A 26,816-nucleotide genomic window follows, 5' to 3' on the forward strand; every position below is an offset into this window, starting at 1 on the left:
CACTTTTATTCAAACTTTATAATCATAATCTCATTTTTATCATTCCGTTTTGGAAGCCAGCTTTCACCCTAAAACTACCATTTTGCCTTACATATATCACTATATTCTAAAACTTTTAAGTTTTGTACCATGTGATATTACACACTTCTACTCAAACTTTATAATCATAATCCCAGTGATATCATTTAATTTTGGAAGCCTTCTCCTTCTCCTCAGCGTTCCCTTGGGGGTCAGTGCTTTAAGTTTTTCCACCATGTTATATCACACACTTTTATTCAAACTTTATATTCATAATCCCAGTGATATCATTTAATTTTGGAAGCCTTCTCCTTCTCCTCAGCATTCCCTTGGGGGTCAGTGCTTTAAGTTTTCTACCATGTAATATCACACACTTCTATTTAAAAATTATAATCATAATCTCAGTTCTATCATTTAATTTTGGAAGCCTTCTCCTTCTCCTCAGTGTTCCCTCGGGGGTCAGCGCCTGTCAGCCCAGAAAGTCCAAAATTCCGAGTTTCCAGGGCTCCAACAAGGGCACATCCCGAAAAACGAAGGGAACAGCGAGGAGCCGGCGAGAGGCGGAAAAACTCCGTCTGCTGCTATTCCAGCGGGGGGAAAAGCCAGGAAAAAAATCGCTTTTGGGGGCCGGGACATCCCGCTGGAAGCGGCGGCGGGGGCGGGCGCTGCCCGGGCTGGGGGGGCCGCTCCGCCCGGCCCTGATTTGCTGCGCTGCTCCGAGATTGACAAACTCCTGCCTCGGGTTTAAAAGAAGGGGGGAAAAAAGGGCGGTGTGGGGAAGAGAGAGAAGGCAAAACTTTTGCGGCAGCCCCGGGAGGAGCAGGCAGGGCCGGAGCTGAGCGCGGCGGAGCCCCCGCACCCTCCGCCCGCCCCATGGCTTTATAAAGGGCTGCTCCCCGGGGGGGGCTGCCGGGGGGGCTGAGCGCCTGCTCTGCGCTTCTAGACACAGCTTGGATTGCTTATTTTTTTTATTATTCTTTTAATTTTTAAAATATTTTTTTTCATCCCCTCCTCGAGCTGTGCCGAGCCGGTGCCCCGTTTTTTGGGGGAGCATGGATACGCACACGCGGTGGAAAAGGCGCAGTTGGATACGGAGCTGCTCGGTGCCCGCTGCTGTGCTGGTGCTGTTGGGTGCCCTGTCCCTCGGCCGGGCAGGTAAGGGGGGTCCCCGAGCCCCCCCCCCCCCACCCCCCCACCCCAAAAAACGCGTGGGAGATGCTGCGGGATCGTGGGGGAATGGGCGAGGGGGGATTTGGTGCGGGGCAAAAAAAAACCAAAAAACTCTTGGCTTTCCTTCCTGCCGTGCATTCCAGCCAAAAAGGAAAAAAAAAAGAAAAAAAAAGAAGGAAAAACCACCCAACAAAACCCACCCAACCTCCTTTAGCTGCCCGAGTCTCTGAATGCCATTTGTCAGGGGGCCCGTAAAAGGGGAAAAAACTTAAAACAATTCTTTATTCGCCTTCCTTGGAGCAGGAGCCGCCTCTTGCCGGGTGGCTTTTTCCGGAGGAAAAGTCGGGGATGAGTTTCTGGAGGCTCTGGTTCTTTCTGTCTCGCTGTGGATATATATGTGAATGTATATTTAGTCCCCTGGAAACCTCCGGGCTTGCGTAGTTCCTCCTCCTTGAGGAGCAGAAAGTTTCTTTGGCCCGCAGGAATCTGCTCTCCCTCCGCGCATCAAAGCTCGGCACACAAAAGCTTTGGAGCTGCCCGGGGACCCCAAAGCTCTCTGCCCCTTCACCAACCCCAATCCCGCAGGGTTTCTCCCTAAAACCCGGGCTGAGAGCAGCGGGAGGAAGCTCTGAACTTCCAGATGTGCGGCAGCACAGAAAACCACTGGAATGTCATTTTTTTTCCCCCCCTCCTAATCGTGCAGATGAGGGACTAAACGCATTTCTGCTTCCCTTTGGGGCCGTGCAGTTTTGTTTCCAGAGCTCTGCTTCCCAAATTTCTGCCTCCTGGGAAATGCCAGGGCGGAGGGAGATCTTGTGGGGCTGCTGGAGGAGTTTTTGGGTGTTTGCAGAGCCTTTTCCCGGTTTGTAGTGGACACTCGGAGGCATCGGCGCTGCCGAGCTCTGTTTGTGTTGGATCTCAGGGCAGGATTTGTTGGCCGAGCCGAGTTTTGAAATCTGCAAAGTTAAAACTCGACTTCTTCAGGGTAACTCGAGAAGCCGAGAAGTGCCCTGAAGAGCTGGGCTGTCTGGGATTCAGCTCCCCTGCCCGAATTTAGTGTTCTCGGGGTGGTTTTTGCAGGGTTTGTTTGAGCGCTACCAGCACGAGCAGCAGTGGGATTCTCTGTGTCAAGCAGCGGGATTGCCAATTATTCTCATTTCTGGCCTCTTCAAATGACCTTAAGGAAGAAGAGGTGGGCGTTGGAGGAATGCTTCCATTAAGGCTTTGCTTGTGGAGGCTGAGCAGGGTGGAAAACTCAATGAGTAAAATGTCCTGAACATCCCTGCAGGGAAACGAGGGGCCAGCGGGAGATCCCCGAGTTTGGAATTGGGATGTTGGAGCGCTGGAATGGCACCAGCTCCTCTTGTCAGGCCGCCTGCTCGGGTACTTTGTATCGGCTGAAAATTGAATTATCACCAGACCGCTCTGTTCCAAAGAAAAACCAACAATTTATTCCTGTCACCCGTGCCTGTTCCGATGCTGTGACGCTCCCAGAGCATCCTCAGGCTCTTCCTTGTCTGTGTTTATCCTCCAGACGGTCCCAAACCGCTTCTGGAAGTTCCCAGGTGACTTTGGAACCAGCTTTTGGGGGCAGCTGCCGGGGCAGAGGATGGCTGGGAGCTTTTGTGGGGCCAGCGTGCAGCTCTGAGGAATGACTCTTGTGGTGAAAGGCTTTGAGTTTTCCTAATGAGCCGCCTAATAGGACATCAAATCATTTGGGTGAGGGAGGAGCCAGACTGGGGCTGCTGATGGCATTGACTAATGGTCTTGATGGCTTTTTTTTCCTTTTTTTTCAATTTTTTCCACGTTGTCTCTGGTTTTATCGCAGCTCAGAGCGCGTTTCAGTTCCAGGATAGTTGGTTTCTCTGCGTGGAGAAGTGAAATTTCCCTGTAGTCTGTGGGATGGCATCTGGCACAGAGGATTTCCAGCAAATAACAGGGAAATAACAATGTCAAAGCTGCCTCCCACCACTGCCCATGCAGCTCAGATTTTCCCATATTTGCACAGATGATGTCACACCAAAATCAAACCCAGAGACAAAGCTGGAAGCCCTCTCTGCTCTTACAAATCCCCGTAAAAACCAAATCGGGTTTCTGGGTGAAACTTTTTTTTTTGGATGAAACAGTTTCCTTTAGTGGCAAAGAGTAATGAGGATCCAAACTAAAATAAAAATGCTGGAAATTATGTGGTATCCTGTTACCTTGGCTCTTCCCCAGACACCTAAACGAGCTAAAAAAATCTTTATCCAGCCAGTTAAAAGACAAGTTTATTTAAATACTTTGCCAATCAAAAGTGTTGATATTGTTTTACAAGAAGAAATCTGACTTTATAAGCCTGGAATGGGTGGCAGTTCCAGTTTGCCCTGTAAAAGCTGGATTGTGCTGCCAGTGCACTGCCAGGTTGCAGTGGGAATTTAGGAAGTTAAAGGCACCCAGCTGTGGGACCAGCCCTGGCCAGGGGACAGCAGAGGGGACAGCAGAGGTCTTGTCTTGTTCTTCCAGGGGCAGGAGGAAAACTCCGTGCTGAGTGTTCCCTGATTTCAGGGAATTCCTCCAAATTAGGGAATGGGAAGAACCCCATTTCCTACCCCATTTCCAAATCCCATTTCCCATTTCCAAATCCCATTTCCATTTCCCATTTCCAACCCCGTTTCCAACCCCATTTCCAAATCCCATTTCCAACCCCATTTCCAAATCCCATTTCCATTTCCCATTTCCAACCCCGTTTCCAACCCCATTTCCAACCCCGTTTCCAGCCCCATTTCCAATCCCATTTCCCATTTCCAATCCCATTTCCCGTTTCCAACCCCATTCCCAGCCCCATTTCATCACTGTGGGGTAACTCTGCGGCACAGCCCTCTGGGGAGTCGCTGGTTTTTGGTGTGCACACTGGGGCAGCAGTGAGGACTCGCCTGGCTCTGACCAAACCATGTTTTTAATGGCAAATTTCAATAAGAAAAGCTGCTTTGGTGCTGTTTCTAGCGTTTCTTGTGTGCCCAGGAGAAATCAGGAGGGGCTGGAAAGGGGTTGGGAATCCTTATTTGAAGTGGGTGTTGTCCCTGCCCTTTAGGATTGGGAATTGGAGATGGATTTTTCAGGTTTTCAGCACTGGGAAGGGGACTCAAATATCTGCTCTCCCCTCTCTGAGTGCTGCAGGTGTGGAGGTGAGACGCCCCTGGTTTAATTTGAGTTAATTTGGGCTCTTTGCCCTGAGCGCGGCTGCAGCACGGGGTCAGCACAGGACTCCTGGGGCTGGAAAAGATTCCCAAATCCCTGAGCCCAGCCTTTGCACACTGCCCTGCCAGTCAAACACCAGCAAATCACAGCTTTAATTCTAAAGGAGGTTCTCCATTTTTCCCATTTTGGCTGTCCCTGAGGCCCTGAGTGGCACGGAGATGTCCCCGTCATCCTTGGCAGTGCCTGGCTGCTTTTCCTGTGCCCCGAGCTGCGTTCAGCTCCTGGTGCTGTCTGTCTGTCCATCCCCAGGGCAGGATCTGCATTCACACCTGCTTCGAGTTAGGTTTGGTTTCCACCCGGAGCCAGAGGAGAGCAGGAATTGCTGTGGGACATGCCCAGTGTGCATTCAGAGATGTTTGGAGTTTAGTCTGGACAAATCCGGGAGTGCTTTCCAGGAAGCTGCTCTTCGCTCCAAAGGCTTCAGCTGCCGGGCAGTTAAAGTTGGCCTTTCACTCTCTCAAAAATCACTTTGTGTCTCCTGCGCTGATTCCTGACCTGCTGGATCTGGGAGCTGGGGATGCCCTTCCTGCAGTGGTGGTGGATGGATGGTGGATGGATGGATAGATGATGGATGGATGATGGATGGATGGATGGATGGATGGATGGATGGATGGATGGATAGATGATGGATGGATGATGGAGGGATGGATGGATGATGGATGGATGATGGATGGATGGATGGAGGGATGGATGGAGGGATGGATGGATGGATGGATGATGGAAGGATGGATGGATGGATGGATGGATGGATGGATGGATGGATGGATGGATGGCAGTCCCTGTGGAAATGTGGAAACCTGCAGGGAGCAAAGAGCTGGGAATGCTTTCACACAAATTTAGGGGCTTTCTGGCCCTCTCAAACCTGGCCTTGGACACTTCCAGAAATCCAGGGGCAACCACAGCTGTGCCAGGGCCTCCTCACCCTCACAGCCAGGAATTCCTTCCCAATATCCCATCCAAACCTACCTTCTGTCACTTTAAAGCCATTCCCTCATCCAAAGCCCCTCACAAATTTTGTTTTCAACACTGGAAGGAGCTCTGAGACTCTTTGGGAAGAGCAGCTCTGTTTAGAGCTGGTGCTCTGCTCCCACGGGAATTCACTTTAAAGTGAGCAGCCCCCAGGTCAGGGGAAATCAGGATAAATCTGAATTTCATCCCCTCTGTTTTTTATTCACCCGCCTCTCCTTTTGCCTGCTGAGTTTAGCTGGACTTTGATCCCAAGATGCAGCAATTGCTCTGGAAAATGGATCATTTGGCAGAGAAAATATAAAATATTGCACGGCAGAGTGTAAAATGTTGTAGGGCAGGGTATAAAATATTGTTTGGGTCCTGTGCAAAGCGTGGGGGTCAGTTTGTAATACCCAGATTTTGGTAAATGGGAAGTGCTGGTTAAAGTGAGAAGAATTCTTGGGGAAATAAAGTGAATTCCTTTTCCCTCTTCTCTTTCTTCACTTCCAGCCTGGCCTCACTTTATATCAAATATTTCTCTCTTCCTACTAAATTTGATGGGATTGGGACTGAATTTTCAGTCCTTAAAAAACACAATAAAACCTCTGTGTGAAACAAAGCAACACCGAGGATGGGAAGAATGAGCAAAACCAGGGGAACAACAACAAAAAAATAAAAAATTAAAAATTAAAAGGTTGAGACATGAAAGAATGGAAACATTTTGTTGAAATCTAATGTTATGTGGAAAAAATTGGGTTGGCAACGTGGTATAATTAACCACTGGTTACTGTTGGCAAGTCCCAAGGCTCCTGAAATTCAGCCTAGCACTGGCTGAAGCATCCAAATGATGTCGTGGTTTCTCTGTGGACGTGTCTGGAAAAATCTGTGGAACTAAAATAAATAAATGAAGGAACTACACAAAAGGCATTTTTGAGGTCGGTTGCTCCAAGTCTGGGCTCTTTTTTTTTTTCTTTCCAGAAGCCAAGAGGATTCTTAACATCATCTGGAAGCTCTCACAATGATGAGATGTCATTTTTTAAAAGGAGGAAAGTTGTATTAATGTATTTACAACAGAGTTTTTCTTCGAGTTTGTGTAATGAGCCTGAGAGAAAAAGGAGAGTTTGAGGATGAGGGAGTGGAAAAGCTGCATCAGGGCTCATCCCTAAACTCTGCTGTGGATTTTCTCCCAGCCCTCAGGCAAAGCCCTGGTTTTCCCATGTCCTGGGGGCTGATCCTGCATCCCTGAGGGGTTGCTTGAACACGATTTTATTGCTGATGTGCCAACAAAATCTGTGTTTTCAAGCATCTCCAGGAGTCTCTTTCCATCCCTGTGCCTCAGGTTCTGTTGGTGATTGATTCTTTCTGCTTTAAAAATGCTTTTCCTCCTTGGGATTTTTTTTTCCAGTGCCCCTTGCCCAGCAAATCCAGGAGGTTATTTGGATTTTCTATTTAGATTTGGACAGGTTTTTTACAGATTATACCAAGAGCGCCGTGCTGTTCTGTTGGCTACTCTCATAATTCTTTAAATTAGATCTAGAAAGGAAATTTGGAGCAGAAGATCACCTGGGCAGCCACAAAAACCCCCTTAAATTTACTGGAATAAAAAACAACCTTTTTGGGGTGCAAATGGAAGGGGGATGTGCCAGTTGGTGCTGAACTGGAGTTCATCTTTAATAATGTTTTTTTACTTTAAAAACACTTTTCTTCCTTGGGATTTTTTTTTTTCCTCTTGGGCATAACCAGTGCTCCTCACCCAGCAAATCCAGGAGGTTATTTAGGTTTTGGCTTTAGATTTGGGCAGGTTTTTTACAGATTATACCAAGAGCACCATACTGTTCTGCTGGCTACTCTCAGAATATTTTGAATTAGATCTGTAGAGGAAATTTGGGGCTGTTTTCCTAAAGAGGGACGTGCTGGCTGTTTGTTGGCCTCTTCTCCTTCAGCTTGATGAACACCGGAATTATCTTACCTTCGATTTATATTTTATACATTTATTATTCAATTTATTTCTTAGACAAATTATTAACACATATTTGCCTAAGATCCCTGCCTGGATCCAGCTGTGCATCTGCAGCCAGGGCCACGGGAATCCTTTCAGAATAAATAAAGCAAAAAGTGGTTCCTGGGCTCAGCTTTTCAGCAAACTGCTTTGAGGCCTTTTTTTTTTTTATTTTTTCCCTTCTCCTTCTGCTCCAGCTTGCAAAGGAGGGGAGTTTGCAGCGCTCAGGAAGGAGCTGAGTGGGAAGGGAGAGGTCACTGAGGGGTCTGCTGGTCCCTGCTCGGCGCTGCCACATTTAGGGACAGTTTTTTGTGTTCCTCGCGCCTGTCAGCTGGAGCTGCTGGTTCTGAGTGAGGAAATTCAGCAAGGAGCCCGAGCTCATGAGCCCGGCTGGCCTCTCCTCCTCTGCTTTTCCTCCCTCCACCCCCTTTTTTGTTTCCAAGACAATGCTGGAGTAGGAATTCACTGCAGCCGAATTCCTGGAGATGACACTGCCAGTTTCCCAGGATCTCTCATCCTCCTGCAGCGTTTTACCCGGGGATTTTTTTTTTTTTTTTTTTTTGCTGCAGCTCATCCAACTCTCAAATACGAACTGAGCAGTGAGTTTGTGGGATTTGATTTTATTTTTTTTTCCATGCTGGATGTGCTGGAATGAGATACCTACTGTGTGCGCTCTTGTGTGCTGCAGGGGAGAGATCTGCTCCGAGGGCTGTGGTTCACCAGCTGAATAATGCAAGCATTGTTTGGGTGCCCTTATTTCCAGCTTGCACCATTCAAAGTGAACAGAAAGGTCAAGGAGATGAGTCACAGTGAACACAAGTGTCATTCTGCTCAGGAGAAACGGGAGAAAGGAGCTTCCAAGCGAGGTGTTTCAGCTGGTGCCAGCCCTGGACTCGCAGGGAAAACGAGAGGAAATCTTGGCTGGGATCTGCTGGAGTGTCCAAGCACCTGAAAACCCCAGGAATTCCTTCCCCATATCCACTCCAAACCGACCTTCTGGGCAGGGGCTGGAGCTGGGCTCTGGGGGCTCTGCTGGGGAGATCCAGGGGATGCTCTGGAGAAGCTGGGCTCCGTGCTGGGCTTGGGAAGCCAAGGCTGCCCTGGGGAGGGCTGGCAGCTCTGGCTGTCTTCTACAGCCACCGGCACCCAGAAGGAAACAATTCCTCCAGATCCACCTGGAAATTCCTGCTGCTCCGCCAGAATCAGCTTTGCTCAGCTCTCAGAGGCAGGGTGGGGTGAAGGTGCTCTTGGAGAGGGATTTGGGACAAGGACACAGGGAAAGGACAAGGGGGAAGGGGTTTAAACAGCCAGAGGGACAATGGGAAGGAATTGTTCCCTGTGGGGATGTTTCAGCCCTGGCCCAGGCTGCCCAGAGCAGCTGTGGCTGCCCCTGGATCCCTGGGAGCATCCAAGGCCAGGCTGGAGTGAAAAGTGTCCCTGGATGAGCTTTAAGATCCCTCCCAACCCAGATCATTGCGTGATTCCATGAATATCCCTGAAATTCTGCTGGGATCTGGAGTGGTGGGGTCCCCACCTCTCCCTGCAGCATCCCAGGGAAGGGCTGGAGCAGAGAGCCCTGGAGCTGAGGGCACCTGGAGCAGAGCACAGCCCCGTGCCCTGCCCTCCCCTCTGCCAATGCCCACTTGCCAACGAAGCTTTTGGAATTTCCTGCCCAAATCCTGCTCCGAGGAGCCCCGGGCAGCTGGGGAAGCCCTGGCAGAGGCCTGGCAAGGGGAACGTGGCTCGTGGGCTGCACGTGTGGAAGGGCTGAGGAGCTGGGGGGGCTGTGCCAAGTGGGTGGCATGAGCTGGGGACCTGCCAGAGCTTTTCCCTTGAGCTGCTGCTGGAATTGCACTGGAGCTGCAGCAGTGGCCAGGGCACAGGAGGAATTCAGGGCTTTTTTTAATAGGGTGGAGTTTAAATCCTGGGCTCCTGTACCTGTGGGAGTACACAGGATTTTTTAATAGGGTGGAGTTTAAATCCTGGGCTCCTGTACCTGTGCCTTTCCTTTTTTACACCTTCCTCTGGGTTTATCTTTGGCTCGTTGCTTTTCCCTGTCCTGCCAAGGAAACAGCCCCGGTGCATTTGGGATCGTGGTGTGCTGCCACAAACCCCCCTGCACATTGTCCAGCACTCCTTTGGGATTCCGGCAGCATTTGAGCCCTGAAAGTACAGAGGAATATTGAAATTTTTGATTTCTAGCCACTGGATTTTTCAGTTCTGAAGTCACTCTGCTGGTGTGAAACAGATATTCCTCTGAAAAAGAGAGAAAGCTTCAGAATCCTGATTTATGCTGCACATTCACAGCACACCTTCAGCAGGGAGCCAGAGCCAGGCCTCCTCCTTGTCCCTCTAATCAGGGCTAATTTCCATAAACAACTTCGCAAATGAATTTGCCAGTTCAGCTTTGATCCCAGGTGGCCCAAAATTCCACCAGAATTCCAGCGGGTATCAAATGTCTGGGAGCTGGGACTGGTTTGCTGGTGAGGCAACGGAGTCGTGGAGTGGTTTGGGCTGGGAGGGAGAGGGGAGCGGTGCTGACTGAGGGCTGCGGCTGGTTTTGGGGTGAAACATTGGGATTGTGCTGGCATTCCATGGAAATTTAGGATTTCTGCAGAGATTTCTCAGGGAGATGGAGGGAGCAGAGCTGGCTGAGGGCTGGAGCTGATTTTGGGGATCTGAGGTTGGTTGTGGGGTGAAACATTGGGATTGTGCTGGTATTCCATGGAAATTTAGGATTTCTGCAGAGATTTCTCAGGGAGATGGGGGGAGCAGAGCTGACTGAGGGCTGGAGCTGATTTTGGGGGTCTGAGGCTGGTTGTGGGGTGAAATATTTGGATTGTAACCTTTGTGCTGGTATTCCATGGAAATCTAGGATTTCTGCATAGGAATGAGGGGGTGGAGATGGGGGGAGTGGTGCTGACTGAGGGCTGGAGCTGGTTTTGGGGGGCTGGTTTGGGATGAAACATTGGGATTGTGCTGGTACTCCATGGAAATTTCGGATTTCTGCAGAGATTTCTCAGGGAGATGGGGGGAGCAGAGCTGAGCAAGGGCTGGAGCTGTTTTTGGGGGGCTGGGCCTGGTTGTGGGGTGAAACATTGGGATTGTGCTGGCATTCCATGGAAATTTAGGATTTCTGCAGAAGGATGAGAAATCCCTCAGGGAGATGGGGGGAGCAGAGCTGAGCAAGGGCTGAAGCTGATTTTGGGGGTCTGAGGCTGGTTGTGGGGTGAAACATTGGGATTGTGCTGGCATTCCATGGAAATTTAGGATTTCTGCAGAGGAATGGGGTGGTGGAGGAGTTTTCCTCCTGACAGGAAGGGAGAGGTGTGGCACAGCAGAGCTGACCGAGGTCTGGAGCTGGTTTTGGGGATCTGAGGTTGGTTGTGGGGTGAAACATTGGGATTGTGCTGGTATTCCATGGAAATTTAGGATTTCTGCAGAGGAATGAGGGGGTGGAGATGGGGGGAGCAGAGCTGAGCAAGGGCTGGAGCTGATTTTGGAGGGCTGGGCCTGGTTGTGGGGTGAAACATTGGGATTGTGCTGGTACTCCATGGAAATTTTGGATTTCTGCAGAGGAATGGTGGGGTAGAGATGGTGGGAGCAGAGCTGGGGTGTGATTCCATGGGAGAAGCCTTGAAGCAGGGCACAAACCTCCCTGGAATTGCCCCTTGGAGGGTTTTTCTTGGAAAATTCGAGGCTGTCCATGCCTCAAACACAGAAGCTGCTGCCTGGGGGGGTTCCTGGAAGGATCAGCCCTGGCTTCCAACCCTCATCCCGATGTTATCTTCATTCCCTCAGCGTGTCCTGCCTGGTGGGACAGGGAGGGCAGGTCCCTGGTGGTGTCTGTGCCCTCAGAGAGGCAGCAGGGCTGGGGAGGGAAGCGGATTTCTCCCTCTGGCACTCGGGATCCGATGGAAAACTGCGAGGAATGTTCTCTCAGCAGGGCTTGCCGGCACCGGGAGAGGCACATTATCACGTCCTGGGCACTTGGGGGGAGAAAGTCCCTCATTCTGCCTCTCTCAAATGTTTAAATTAAAACAATCTGGCTTTTCTGCAGCTCTTGGATGCTTTCCCTGCTGACCTCAGGAGCTGGGATGGGAGGAGGAGCCAACAGACCCGAACTGGCTCTGGGTTTTTTTGTTTTTTGGGGTTTTTTTGGGTTTTTTTTTTAAATTTTAATTTTTTTTTCCCCTCCAAGTCCTGAAGCCCTGCAGGATGCAGAAGAGCAAAACAATGAGGGCCATATCTGCTCTGCAAACATCCATTTCTCCCAGTGCAGTGAAGGAGCTCTATCAGGCAGCTGGGAGGCTGGAGGGAGCAGCACAGGCTTTTCCAAGCCCAGGCATTCCCACAGCAGCCTGGGAAAGGCTGGGCAGGATCAGCCTCTCACCCCTACAACACAACAGCAAAGCCAAGGTGCTCCAGAGCCTTTGACACCATCCCTAAAGATGCTGGATCCTTCATCCCCGAATTCCCAGCCCAGCTGTGCTCTCTGTGCTGGGAATTTTCCTTGGACTCGCTGATCCTCAAGGTCTTTTCCACCCTCAGTGCCTCTGAAAGTCATCCCAGGGCTCTGCTCTGACCCTCTGACGCTCAGGCTGAGTTTTGTCCTGGCCCAGAGCCCCTGGCTGGGCAGAAATGGGATTTTTTTGGCTCCCTGGCTGTGCCTCAGGCTCTTGCAGCACTGCCCTGGTCTGCGTGGAGCTGGGGGTGGATCCAGGGCTGGGAGCAGCCTCTGATGGGTTTGGGAATTCGGGAGGGAAGAAGCACAGCAGAACCATTCCTGAATTACAAAACTTCCCTTCGTCTCCTGCTGCTGCTGCTCTCTGTGCTGGTGCTCCATGGAAATTCAGAGTGTCTGCAGGAATCCTCTCTGTGCTGCCCACAGGAGTTTTGGGGAGTTTTCCAGGACTTTACAGCCCTGGGTGGGATTCAGGGTAGGGAAATAGGAAAACACAGTGGGATTTCTTATGGCAACAGGGAAAACACCAAACTGATCCAGATTTTTCCTGTGAAATGGGAACCAGAGCTTGGTTTGGGTGTGGAAACACCCATAAAGAACTCCTCAGTTGAAGGGAATCAAAATCCACAGCAATAAACCCCAGGATGCTCTGAGACAGAGCACAAGGTAAAGGTGTTCTGCAGGGCAGCATCACTCCCAAATTACAAAACTTCCTTCTTCTCTTCCTGCTGCTGCTCTTGATGTGCTGCCTTTGCCCCCCACAGGAGTTTTTGGGAGTTTTCCAGGATTTTACAGCCCTGGGTGGGATTCAGGGCAGGAAAACACAGTGGGATTTCTTATGGCAACGGGGACAACACCAAACTGATCCAGATTTTTCCTGTGAAATGGGAACCAGAGCTTGGTTTGGGTGTGGAATCACCCATAAAGAACCTCAATTGAAGGGAATCAAAATCCACACCAATAAACCTTGGGATGCTGTGAGACAGAGCACAAGGTAAAGGTGTTCTGCAGGGCAGCATCACTCCCAAATTACAAAACTTCCTTCTTCTTTTCCTGCTTCTGCTCTTGACATGTTGCCTTTGCCCCCCACAGGAGTTTTTGGGAGTTTTCCAGGATTTTACAGCCCTGGGTGGGATTCAGGGCAGGAAAACACAGTGGGATTTCTTATGGCAACGGGGACAACACCAAACTGATCCAGATTTTTCCTGTGAAATGGGAACCAGAGCTTGGTTTGGGTGTGGAAACACCCATAAAGAACTCCTCAGTTGAAGGGAATCAAAATCCACAGCAATAAACCCCGGGATGCTGTGAGACAGAGGCAGAGCTGAGTTAAAGATGTTCTGAGGGGTGCTGAGAGCCCAGCAGGGTTTCCCTCCCTTCTCCAAAGCCTTGGCCAGACAAGCTGGGGCCCTCCCTGCCCTGGGGACACCGATCCCCAGCCCTGAACAAACACTTAACTCCTTTTAGCAGCACGGTCCCTGCCAGCCTGCAAACAGCTGAGCCCTGCTGCTGCCCCGTTCTGGTGGCCTGGGATGGAGCTTGTGGTGGATTAAGCTGAAAACGTCTGATTTTGGGGCAGTGAAACCTGCCCCAGTCTTTGCTCCAGCTCAAGAACCCAAGGTGGGATTTGGGGCTTTCCTGGGGTCACGTTGGTGATTTTTTTTTCCGATGGTGGCAAAATGCCCAAACTCAGTTTTGGCCAATGGAAAATCTAAAAATAAATGTGGGAGATGTGAGGGAGCTCCTGTGAAACTGAGCTCGGGTTCTCTGATGCTGACTATCAAAAGTGCCCCAAGAAATTAATTTTGGGGGAATTTCCTCGCTGTTTCATTGAGCCAGGGATGACAGTGGAGGGAGTGCTGGTGCAGACAGGTGGGGCAGGCCTGTGCAGTGTCAACTGACACAGGAAAATGTGGAAAATCCTTCTGGGAACTCAGGCCTGGTTGGGAATAATCACTGAGGTGAATAACCCAGAGTTATTGACCCAGAGTGAAGGGATGGGTGTGAGGCAGGAGCTGCTTTTGAGCTGAATTTGACCTGTAATATCAGTTTATTCATATAAACCTGGGGTTTATGTGAAATTATTCCATTCTTTGTGCATGGCAGTGATGGGATTGCAGCTGGAGCTTTTCTGCTCCCGTGTCCTGGTGGGTTTGGGCAGGAGGAGCCTGGAAAAGGGCAGAGTCCTTTCCAAACTCCCCCAGTGTGGAGTGCTGCCTGCAGCTGATGTATTTCATTTTCTAGGATGATTTCTCCCTTCTCCTTGCTCTGGAATAATCTCTCAGCATGCTCATGAGGGGATCACTCTGAGTGACCTCTTTGCATTATAAAAACAACATTTCTTTTCCTGTAGCTATGGAAAATCTCCCTTCCCTCTGGGTTCAAAATGAGGACACAGAAAAAAATGGACTCAGATCAATTTTAAGCCCAGCACTAAGTTGTTTATATGCTGTTTATTTAGTGATGAGGAGAACATCAAAATGCTCCATGTAGGAATCAATCTTCCTGAAATACAGGATAAACCATGCTGATAACTCAGCATCTGCCTTGTCTCCAGGATCCTAAATATTTCCTTCCCTCATTCCTCTCCCAGCGCCTCTGACTCCTCAGCTGGTGTAAAAACACCAACCACAGCTTCTCCCTGTTCACAAATGGTTGGAAATGTCATCCTGTGCTTTTCCAGATGCTGGGATTGTGCTCCTTCCCTCCTTTCTGCCAAAAGTCCAAGCCAGTGGAAGGAATGAGGGATTCTTGTCTCAGTTTCACCACAACCAGAGCAGGAGCTGAAAGGCAGCCCCTAAAGTGTGACCCCAAAATTGGGATTTGCAGCAGGATGGACCAGCTGTTAATGGGGGAAAATGGGGTTGGGCTTGGCAGGGAAGGATGAACTTGAATTCCAAGGTTCCAAACTCTCCCAAATATTTCCTGTTTGTGGCACTGCACTTTTGGAATTCAGGTTTTCTTTCCATCTCTTTGTGTGGCTCCCCCAAATTTTTGCCTCCCTGGACGTGTTGATGCTGCTGTCCCCATGAAAAGTAAAATATTCGTAGATATTCACGCTGGTGGCACCTTCCCTTGTCCTGCTTTTGCAAACACGGGCCCTGAAACCTCCTCGTGCACCCCCTGCATGTCTGAGAGCTTCCTCCAGGTGAGGGATCTCCCTGTGATGGTTCCTGCTGGCATCCCAAGGCTTGATGATTTACCCCCATCAGGATCTGTGGTACAGCTGAGCTGTTTTCCCACCTCACCAATATCTCATCACTCAGAATGCCCCTGCTCAGAGCCTGGCACAGATTTGGGTGGGGAAGCACTGTTTGCAGTGACCAGGCTGGGGCAGCCTCCCTCAGCCCCCCTGCCATCCATCCATGCCACGCTTGTCCTGCCAGCCAGGTTCTTGGGGATATCTCTGCAGATCCAGCCTCAAACCCTGCCAAAACTGAAGCCTCTCCTCCCTCTGCCTGCGCTGCTGCCTTGGGGTGTGACACTGCTGGGCTGCCTTTCCAAAATCAGCTTGGAGTCAGCTGCTGTCAGATAAAACTATCCAGGCTGGAAAAAACCTCCCAATCCCAGCACTAAAGCACATCCCCAAGTGCTCTGTGCTCCCAGAGCATCCTTGTCAGCACTGGGAAGGGTTTTGGGTCTTCCTTCCCCTGGGTGATGTTTTGGGAAGGGTTTTCTGATCCTGCTTTTCTTCCCCTGGGTGATTTTTGGGAAGGGTTTCTGCTCCTGCTTCCTTTCCTTGGGTGACGTTTTCTGCTCCTGGTTCCTTTCCCTGGGTGATGTTTTGGGCAGGGTTTTCTGCTCCTGGTTCCTTTCTTTGGGTGATGTTTTCTGGTCCTGGTTCCTTCCCCTGGGTGAAGTTTTGGGAAGTGTTTCTGCTCCTGGTTCCTTCCCCTGCGTGATGTTTTCTGCTCCTGTTTCCTTTCCCTGGGTGATTTTTGGGAAGGGTTTCTGCTCCTGCTTCCTTTTCTTGGGTGATGTTTTAGGAAGGGTTTTCTGCTCCTGGTTCCTTTCCTTGGGTGATGTTTTCTGCTCCTGCCTCCTTCCCCTGGGTGATGTTTTGGGCAGGATTTTCTGCTCCTGGTTCCTTCCCCTGGGTGATTTTTGGGAAGGGTTTCTGCTCCTGCTTCCTTCCCCTGGGTGATGTTTTGGGCAGGATTTTCTGCTCCTGCCTCCTTCCCCTGGGTGATGTTTTGGGCAGGGTTTTCTGCTCCTGCCTCCTTCCCCTGGGTGATGTTTTGTTGGTCTGGGTGCCAGGCTGCGCTTGGCACAGGAGAACAGTGTCTGGATCCTGTTTTACCTCGGTGTTTCCCCAAGCCAAACCCCACTCTGGGGTGCTGAAGGAGAAAACCTGGAGGGGTGAGTTTGGCACAGCCAGCTCTGGATGTGACAACAGCTTTGTGGGGATTTGGGGGGCAGATTCCTGCCCCTTGTCTGCTCCCTGAGCCTGGGGTGGTGGCAAAAACTGTCCCAGGGCCATGGGGACATTGGTGGCCATGCCAGGGCTGGGCTGGGAAGCTGAGCAGGTTCTGGGGCCTGGCGGGAAGTGATGATGCTTTTGGGGTGAGAAAACCCCCAGTTTCAGGTTTGTAAAGCAGGCGTTTAATTAAGCCTTAATGAGGAAGGTGGGTGATTCAGGAGAGCACTGCTGGTGCTCAGAGCTGCTCAGGAACTCTCCCTTCACTCTCCCTGACTCCTGTGACCCTTGGTGTTATCACCCTGCTTATCAGAACAGAGGAAAAGAAATCCAGCAGGGAATTTGGGAGCCTTTGAAGCATTTAAGGGATAATGCCAAGGTAAACTCGCTGTGCTGTGGAGGGAGCAGCTGAAGGAGGGGTGGATGTGTCAGGCATTGATTTCTTTGCTGCTTTTTTACTCATCTGTGTCAGGTATTGGTTTCTTTGCTGCTTTTTACCCATCTCCTTCCACCCTGCTGCTTTTTTTGCACCCTTTGGAAGGGTGAGAATGATGTGGGCTCTGCTTGTTCTGGAGTCAAGACACGGGCAGAGAACAAATCAACCCCAATCTGTTCAGTCCAGCCGCGTGGGATTGATCCTTTGGAGCCAAAAGCCTCCCGTGGGGCTGCAGAATTCAGTGCAGGAGCAAAATCTCTCAGCCCTGGAGCTTGGGGCACTGATTTTGCTGCTGGAGGTGCCCAAGGTGGCTGTGTTGGATCTTGTTTGTGTCTCTGCTGTGATTTCACTGCTCAGCACCCTGAAAATGAATGGATTTGTGCTGTGCTCTTAGAAAAATGTGATTTTTTTTTTTTTATTGCCCATCTCTTCGAGGCAGGTTGTGCCAGCCTCGTTGAGGAAATTGCCACGGAGCAAATCAGGATTGTTGGATAGCAAAGCCTTGTGTTCTTCCACGGTGGGATTTAGGGTCTGGAAGAGTTCTGTGGGGAGCTTCTGGCTGGGCTTCTGCACAAAACCTCCCCTCTAAAAGCAGATTTGTTTCCAAAGCTGGGCTTTGTTTGTTTCTCTTTTGGGAATTCAGCTGTCTGATGGCCAACTGGCTCTTCAGAGTTATCAAAAAGCAAAACAAAATCAAAATGTGGCCACTGGTCCTTCCCCACGAGGCGGTGATGGGAATATTGAGTTTTATCTCTTTTTAAATACATTTCAGAAAATTGGAAGGGATTTAGGAGCCAGCACCTGAAGCAATGATGGGAATGTTGAATTTTATCTCTTTTTTAATTGATTCCAAAAAAAATGGGAGAGATTTAGGAACCAGCACCTGGAGCAATGATGGGAATATTGAATTTTATCTCTTTTTTAATAGATTCCAAAAAAATGGGAGGGATTTAGGAATGAGCACCTGGAGCAATGATGGGAATGTTGAGTTTTATCAACTCAGGGATGGGAATGTTGAGTTTTATCCCTTTTTTAATGGATTTGAGAACATTGGAGGGGGTTTAGGAACCAGCACCTGAAGCAGTGATGGGGTTTGGAGGCTGGAACTGGTCAGGAAGGGAAAGTCCTCTCTGGAGCCTCGGCATGAAGGGATTTAAGAGCTGAAGATTTGCTCAGACTGCTGAATTTCATCACATTTTGTGTGGGACTTGAGAGTCCAGGTCTGCTTTGGGTGCCCTGCAGGAATTCTGGGAAAGGCTCATCCCAAAAGCTGCTGTGTGAAGCAGAGAGGCCTAAAAAATGCCAGTTCCAGGGTTTCAGCCTGAACCAGCCACGCGTGGGCATTTCTGACCCTTTTCCCATCAATTTTCCATTTCCCAGAGGAGGCAGAGCCCTCCCTGCTCCATCCCCTCGTCCCAATCCCCAGGGCTGGGACATCTCTCCAGTCCCAGCAGTGACAAGGAGAGCTCAGAGATTTTTTTATAACTCTCATTGGCCCCTAATTAGATGTTTGATGCCAAAGTAATGATCATAAAAGGCTCTTTATTTCAAACAAACCCATGTGAATAATTCTGTAAATATTTGTCTGGGCCAGCCTTGGGTTGAGTCCTGGGAAAGCTTTTTGGATGAGGATCGTGGCTATTTCTTGTTGGCTTTTATAGGAGCGTATTTCAATTTTTTTAGATGCTATCTTTGGGTTTGAATCCTCCTGCGTGGAGAATGGAAGACCTGAAATGACATCTCAGCTCTTAAACGCAGCGGATATTTCCAGTGTCACCTTGTAACCAGCTTAATAGGGAATATCTGAAAGGAGGGAAGGGAAAGAACACGCAGCTGTGACCCAGATTTCCTAAAATCACCCCTTGCAACCCCACTGTGGCTGCCAGGCAGATGAAGGCAGGGTTTTATAGGAATATTGGTGAGGAAAGATCCATCAGCTCTCGGATTGGTAGTGAGGGATGGGGCTTGGGGTGGCTTTGCAGCCTGGGAGGGGTTGGGATCCCATGGAGGGGTTTTCGATCCCTGTTTTGGGGGTTTGGATTCCATGGAGAAGTTTGTATCCCTGTTTTGGGGGTTAGGATCCCTGTTCTGGGGATTTGGATCCCATGGAGGTGTTTGGATCCCTGTTCTGGGGATTTGGATCCCTGTTTAAGGGGTTTGGATCCCATGGGGAAGTTCGGACCCCTGTTTTGGGGGTTTGGATTCCATGGGGAAGTTTGGATCCCTGTTTAAGGGGTTTGGATCCCATGGGGAAGTTTGGACCCCTGTTTTGGGGATTTGGATTCCATGGAGAAGTTTCTATCCCTGTTTTGGGGGTTAGGATCCCTGTTCTGGGCATTTGGATCCCATGGAGGTGTTTGGACCCCTGTTTTGGGGGCTTGTATCCCTATGGAGGGGTTTGTATCCCATGGGGAAGTTTGGATTCCTGTGTAAGGGGTTTGGATCCCATGGGGAAGTTTGGATCCCTGTTTTGGGGGTTTGGATCCCATGGGGAAGTTTGGACCCCTGTTTTGGGGGCTTGTTTCCCCTGCAGAGGTTTCTATCCCTATGGAGAGGTTCCTATCCCACGGCAGGTGGGATGGGGAGGGAGGAGCTGGCTAATTAGCTCAGTAATTAGCTGTGATTGTAATGGAGATGCCGCTCGGGGCGGTTAATGGGGTTGCCTCTCTCCCCTAATGACCGAGGAGCAGAGATCACAGAGCTGGGGCAAGGCTGGGCAGGAGTTTCCCGGTGCTGCCCTAATCCCTCTGGATGTGCTCATTTAATGGGAGCAAACCCTCTCCCTAAATCCCGGAATTTTAATGCAAAAAAAAACCCCCAAAATGTGCCATTTGAGCGAGGAAATACACCTTGTACCCGTGTTTTATTTATAACGAGAAAGGGGAAGGGAATAGGAGCTGGATGTTGTGCTTGGATGAGTCTCTGCTGCATGTTTGGGATCACCAAATTCTAGATTATCATAAAAAAAAACCTCCCCTGGCCTACAGTAAAATAACATTTCACAGGGAAATCCATCTAAACACCTAATTGGGAGCAAGACCTGCCGGATAAATGTGGATTAGAAGTGAGAAAATCATTGGGAACGGGGAATTGAAGTGGTGAATTTCTCCCTGCTCTCAAAAGACGTCCCTTGAGGGCATCGCAGCTCCTTGGGGGCTGAGAAGGGATGAAATTCCGTTAATTCTGGGCTTTTTTTCCCTCCTGCTCTTCCCCTGAAAGCAGCACCTGTGTGGTGCAGAGTGGGTTATGTAAACTCAGGGATTAATGCTCCGGAGGAAACTTTGGGAAACAAGCTTCAGAAACACTTCTCGTGAAGTCAAGCAGGTATTAATTTGAAATTTGCCTGCTGGCTGTATTTTTTTTTTTTTTTGAGGAGAATCAGATATGAACTAAATGCACGGAGTTGGTTGGTTTAAGCATCTGCAGGAAATAATTGGTTTTACATTTCTCTCCCCGTGTCGAAATAGTGGAGTGTAGAGTAGGGCTGGAAATAATTCAAGCTTGGGCTCTTATAAAAAAAAACCAGCCAATGAAATATTTAAAAATGAAATTACTTCTGCCTGCTCCCATTAACTTTGCAGACAACTGAAAAACCTGCAGTGCATGAAAATGACTCGGTGTATTTTTGGGAGCATCCCAGCCGAGTTTACCTGGGCGTGGGGCAGTGCCCGGGGGGGGGATTTGCTGCCTTTGAAGTGGAGATGTGATGTGCGAGGCTGAGCCCAGCCGGGGTTTAGCGGGCTGGAATGATGCTCATTCTGCAGGTGCTTGGGTTAATATGCTTAATTAAGCTCAGGGCTGGGCCGTGCACTCAGCAAAGGGCTGGGCAGGCTGGAGAAAGGGGTTTATTCTGGGTATTTCCACCAAATTTGTCCTTTTTGGCTGCTTTTCCAGATCTCTTGGTTTAGGGAAAAGATGCTCCCTGTCCTCCTTGTGTCCTGTGTCCCCACAGCCCAGCTCCCAGCACATCCTGCTCCCATTCCTCCAGCATCTCCCACCTCCCGAGTGCTGCAGGGAGAAGCTGAGAGGGAACAGAATCCTTTGCCGTGGTGTTCTCCTGGGCACAAAATCCCATTTAAAAGTGGGTTTATGATCCTTTTTGATACCCCTGAACTGTTGGGAGATGTGTTTTAGGTTGTCCTGTAAGGCTGGAGCATCCTGCTGGGCTTCCACTGGCTCAGGAGCGGGGGGAAAAAACCCAAAATTTTTGCTCACTCTGTTCCCAAAGTGCCCTGACACCCATGGAGGCTGCTGGCTGCATACAAATCCCATACAAATTTAATATAAATCCCATATAAACCCCACAGGCATGGGCTGGGATCTCCTGGGTGCAGGACACCACTCCGAGTGTGTGGGATGGCTCCAGCCTGGGGCAGTAATTCCCATTCCAGTGACACCCTTGGGATGCAGGGAGACCATCACCCACATAAAACAACCCAGAGGGCTGCAGGGGTTTGATTTTGCAGGGGAAGTCTCAGTTTAGCTGTTGATTTTTGAGCGGATTTGTTCAATTTTGGGAGGTTTTGAGGGAGGCCATGAGGAGGAGGCCTCTCTTAGGCCAGGTCTCCTTTATTCCTTCCCCTTTCCCAGAAGATCCTGCCAGCTTTGGATGCTTCCTTGCAGGAATAACTGTTCTGCACCCCGTTAAAACCGGTTGCAAAGCTTCTCGTTGATTTTAATGCGCTGCAAGCTCGGGCCCTAATTAGGCCTTGCAGGGCTTTAAGTGGTTGATTATTACAAATTGCTTTGAAAATGCAGCTGCTGTCCCAGTGCCAGATTGTCTGGGAGCGCTGGGACTCTTTAGAGCAAAGAGGAAAGGTTGACATTTCCTTTTCCACCTTCAAGTGCGCCTGTGTGAGAGCTGCAGGAGGCTCTGTGCTTGGGGATGAGCCCCATGGCAGTGAAAAGAAACTGGGAAAGGCCTCACCGTGCTCCCAGGGAAGAACTAATTCCTAATATCCCACCTAAACCTGCCCTGGGTGGGTTCTGGGCCATCCCCCCGGTCAAAAAGTTGTTAAAAATGTTCCACCTGCAGAGGAGGTGCCCAGGGTTCCTTGGGAAGCGTGGCAGACTCCTTGGATGGGATTTCCGTCTCTTTTCCCATCTCCAGGAGCTCCCTGAGGGCTGAGGCAATGCAGGGGCCTTTGCAATGATTTTTAAATGATTTTTAAATTATTTTGTGTAAAAAAACAGAGCCTGGAGGTGAGGGGGGACAAAGCTTGCATCCCTCCAGGGCTGGTTTTAAGGAGCTGCTCCCGAACCCGTCCGTGGATCTGCTGAGGGCGTGAGTTTGGAGCTTTCCCAGCTCCCAAAATTCCAGCCTCCATCCACCCTCAGTGGTTCAAAGGGCAAAGCTCCTGCCAGGAAGGAAACTGGGGCTGGAGCACTTCCCAAAATGTCACAGTGACCCAGAAATTCTTGCTCCATGTGGAGCGGGGAGCTTGGAGAGCTCTGCTGGATGGCCTTGTAGGATAACCTGAAACACATCTCTCAGCACTTCAGGGGAGATGAAAAGGGGGATCAAAAGGATCAAAAAGGATCATAAACCCACTTTTAAATGGGATTTTGTGCCCAGGAGAACACCACGGCAAAGGATTCTGCTCCCTCTCAGCTTCTCCCAGCAGCACTCGGGAGGTGGGAGATGCTGGAGGAGTGGGAGCAGGATGTGCTGGGAGCTGGGCTGTGGGGACACAGGACACGAGGAGGACAGGGAGCGTCTTTTCCCTAAACCAAGAGATGTGGAAAAGCAGCCAAAATGGACAAATTTGGTGGAAATACCCAGAATAAACCCCTTTCTCCAGCTTTCCCAGAGGGAGCTGGCTGGGAGGGGATGGGAGCAGTCCCGTGGGATGTGAGGAGAGCAAGGACAGCCCCTGGAGCTGCTGATTCACCTCATTCCTCTGATCCTGCTCCTAAAAACCCCCTGGGCACTGAGCAGGCAGGGATGTGGGTCAGAGGGTGACTCAGGCCCTGCCCTAAAAGGCTTTTTTTGCTCTGTGGATGGGGTTTTTCCTTCAGCAAGGAAGATTTTGTCCCCTAGACCTGCCTTGGGGACAACGGGGGAAAGCCAGGGAGGATCCCACTGATCCCTGCTGGGATGTGGAGATGCCCAGGAGCAGGGAAAGGGAAATTCTGTCCCTTGCACCCCCAGACCTGCCCTTTTAGGGAACCCCTCACCGCCTGTCCCTGCTCCCTGGGGGGGTTTCATTGCTTTTTCCCGGGGTTTGTGCAATGGGGGGGAGCAGCTCCTTGGAAATGGTGAAATCCCCGGGCTGGGTGCTGCTGTCCTGGAGCAGCTGCTGTCCCCAGGTGTCCAGGACAGGTGGATTTGTCCCCTGGCTGTGCAGGGCCATGTCCTGGCTCCCAGGCTGGGACAGGGATTGTCCTGGAACAGCCCATCCTCCTCTGAGCCATCCCTTCACTGCTGGAGTCTTTTTCCCCCTCCCCAGGAGAATCCCAAATCCTCAGTTTTTCAAACAAGCAGGATTTCTGCTGTCCTTGGACAGGGCTGGGATTTCCCCTCAAATCCTCGACATTTTCCTGATTTCTGGGCATTGCACCTGTAAGTTTTGCATGGAATTTGCAGCAGATTTTCATTTTATTCCAGGGAGGAAAACCTTGCTCTTTGCTCGGTGTTAGCTGCCAGCACCATGGCTTTGTCACAAACCCAAATAATTGATTATTAAAAAAAAAAAAAAGAAGGATTTCTGCTCAAAGGAACAGGGATTGTTTGATTCTTTGAATTTCATGGAGTCTCTGAGCTGCTCCAGTGTCACTTCTGGGTTTCTTTCTTCTCCTTTTGGGATTAGATGTAGGATCCTTCCGATCTGACTCTGCAGAATGGTTTCCTTTGTTCCCAGTTGGGACTATTTGGGCTTTTTTAAAAGAAAAAATAAATAAATAAGGGGATGTCATGAGTCATTGGTGAAATATTCTGCAATCTGGAGCAGTGTGAACTGACACAGCTCTGTGGTAGCTCTTGGGAGGAGCAGATGAGTCCTGACCCCTTCCATAGCTGCTTTTTTTTTTTAAGTCTCTCTATTCCACCCCTTCCTAAGGAACAACCTTGAATATCTTCACTCCTGCAGCTCACATTCTCCAATTCTCCTCCTTAAAATGCCTTTTCTCTTTGGCCAAATAAATAATTGTGTTTTATTGGGCTGCTGGGATGCTGAAGAATTTAAGAGGCTCTGTTAAACCCATCCAAAGGATGCTGGAGCAGCAGCAGCTGGGGCTCGAAATCCTTCTTTTAGGCCCTGTTTTATTTTAGCCTCTGCCACCCTGTTTTAGGCAGTTATCCCAGGGCTGCAGCAGGGTCAGCTGTGGTGAAAAGTGTTTAGATAAGGAGTCAAAATTGTTGAAATCCCAGAAGCCTGAAAGGAAACTCCCAGCTCCATTAAAAAAAAAAAAAAAGCAGCACTAAGGGGAAGCAACTTCCAGTCCTCACTTGCTTTTATTTCTTCTGGATCTGACACAGGAACTCTAGGAATAATAGAATATCCCTAAATTAGGATTTAATATGTAAATACCTCTTGGTTTTGATTCCAAAGCTAAGCCCAGATGTTCAAGGCAACCTCTGGGGAGTGAGAAACCCAGAGCTCAGGGAAAAGGCTCTGCCCTGCCTGGGCTGGGCCCTGCAAAGGCAATAATTGGGTGTTTATTTAGGGCTAAAAATGTCTTGGAAAAGGACTTGAAGGCTGGTAAAGCTGGAGGGGGAAGGGTTTCTTTGGAGCAAAGTGGAACAGCAGTCCCTGTGCCATGGGGATTCTCTGCTTCCTCCGGGAGGGATCCCGACCTTGGATGGGTTTTGCAGGTTGGGGTTGAAGCTTTGGGGTCACCAAGGGCTCCTCCTGTCCCTCCTCATGCTCTGACCCCTCACGGCTTGGGGTGGAAAACACTTTTTCCCCATTAAAAATATGGAACAGCTTCTGTGTGAGGGTGGGGAGGCCTGGCTCAGGTTGTCCAGAGAAATTGTGCATTCCCCATCCCTGGCAGTGTCCAAGGCCAGGCTGGAAAGGCTTGGAGCACCCTGGGACAGTGAAAGGTGTCCTGAAATTCTTTTCACTACTCCTGAAGTGATCCCTGTTGGTTTTATTTCCTGTCACTGCTCACTGGGAGATAAATGACAATTTTCTGTTGCTGTTCATGCACAACAAAAACCATTCCAGCAAATCTACATCCCTGGGCTGCAAATCCCCAGCCTGGTGGGACTGCTGGTGAACGAGGAGGAAGCTGCAGAGGGCACCTGGATGAGCTGGGAATGCTTTTCATTTTCACCTCGTGGCCTCAAACCATGGCACACAAACCACAGCGGGACTCTGAGCTGCCCCAGAAAGCCCTGAAGGGTTTTGGGATGTCCTTTGCCTGCTCCAAATCTGAACATGGAAGAAAATTCCCCCAAATGTCTCAGTCAGGGCATTGATACAACAACAGGGCAGCTGTGCACAGTAAATTTCTGTCTCCAGATGAATTTTTTCCACTTTGAAGGGTGGTGGGAGGCAAAAAGTTGAAGAAAAATTCCAGAAATCCCCTGAATTTTGTCCCAGAATCCCAGCCTGGTTTGGGCTGGGAGCGACCTTCAAGCTCATCTCATTGCAAGCAGAGAACCTTCCCTAGACCTGGCTTGGCAGAGCTCAGCTTTAGAATTCCCTGGAGTCCAGACCATGCTCTGTTTACAAACCTGGTTTTTCCTTTTCTCCAGTGCTGCCCAGCTCCCTGCACTGGGAGAACTGGGAATGTCTGTCCCCAGCACCGGTGAGCCTCAGGAGCTCCTCAGCCCTGTGACAAGCTCAAACTCGGTGGCTTTCCTCAGGGATGGGGATTTAATTAAAGACCTTGGAAAATGAGATTTGTTTTGAGGCCTGCTGCCCGCAGTCTGTAATTTTGCAGGCACTGGGAGCACAGATTTGCACAAGGAACACATCAGTGACTTCCAGCAGTGCTTTGGGCGTGTTCAAGGTGTTAAAAACGATTCTTACAGGCATAAAGATGGCTCAGATTGATGGCTCCTGACTGAGGCTGGGGTTTGCAGTGTGCTCTGCAGGAGCTGCAGCTCCCATCTTGCCCTGAATTCCCAGAGCAATGCTTCCATTGGGTTCTTGGGGGTTTCTGTAGGGCTTTTTGTTGTTGTTTTGGGTTGTTTGGGGTTGTTCAGTTTGGTTTGATGTTGTTTTCTTGGGGTTTTTTTTTTTAGGGGAGAATAATATGTAATTATTTTCCTTATTTTTTTGGCTAAGGAAGGTGGATTTAGGAGGGGAGACCAAAAATTAGGATGGGGAAATGAAACTTTGGATAATGATTGAGGGGAGATTGCAGTGGCTGAAGCAGGGCTGGTTGGGCTGAGCTCTGACTGACAGGTGTAATGGATTGAAAGAAAATCCTTGTTTGTTATTGCACGTATCCTGAAGGATCAGCAGGGTTTAAGGCATCTTTTCCTCTAAAAATTTGCCTTAAAGAGCAGTCAGGGCAAGGAGAGTTGGGAATGAGGTTTGCCCCCAGGCCAGGGGGGTTTGGTGGGCTCAGATATTCACTGGGGAGTGTTAATAATGGCTTAAATTCTGGTTTCCTTTGGAGTTCTGGGGGGATTTCAGACCCTGGCTGGGTCCACTTCCCAGCACTCTGGCCATGGTTCCACGGGAATCATGGAATATCCCTTGGGTCTGGGCCCCTCCCAGCTCCTTGTGCACCCCCAGGCTGGTGAAAGAGCAGCAGAAAATCCTTTGAGCCTGTGCAAGCCCTGCCCAGCAGCGATGAAAACATCCCGGCGTTATCAGCCCCGTGCTCAGCCCAAATCCCAAATGCAGCCCCATTTCAGCTGCTAGGGTGAGATTTAACCCTCTCCCAGCCAAAACCAGCACAGCCCAGTTTGCTTTGGGCCCTGCTGGGCTGGTTCATGTTTCTCACACCGTTGGGCTCCAACTACTGAGTCAAAATTCAGAATAATTTCATTCAAGGGTTTCAAGTCAGGACTGGCTGTTCCCCTTCTGGAGCCTCCGCCTCTGCTGACGTGAGCAAGAGCAGATTAGGAAGTTAATGAGATGCAGATTAGGAAGTTAATGAGATGCATGACTGCAGTGATGTCCCAGCGCCCTGCAGATGTGGAGGTGAAGCTGCCCTGTGCTGCTGT

General features: G+C 49.9%; 1 protein-coding gene across 1 annotated transcript in view; it reads left to right on the forward strand.

The window, feature by feature from the left end:
- The first annotated feature begins 742 nt into the window (after positions 1–742).
- Positions 743–26,816, forward strand: part of COL5A1 (collagen type V alpha 1 chain) — a 135,672-nt gene continuing 109,598 nt past the window's right edge. Inside the window, exon 1 of the mRNA XM_038156249.1 lies at positions 743–1,173. Within this exon, the coding sequence (XP_038012177.1) occupies positions 1,071–1,173 (103 nt within the window). The 5' untranslated portion in view covers positions 743–1,070. The remainder of the gene's footprint in view (positions 1,174–26,816) is intronic.

This window comes from Motacilla alba, chromosome 17 (genome assembly GCF_015832195.1).
Source record: "Motacilla alba alba isolate MOTALB_02 chromosome 17, Motacilla_alba_V1.0_pri, whole genome shotgun sequence".
In the NCBI taxonomy this organism is placed as follows: domain Eukaryota; kingdom Metazoa; phylum Chordata; class Aves; order Passeriformes; family Motacillidae; genus Motacilla; species Motacilla alba.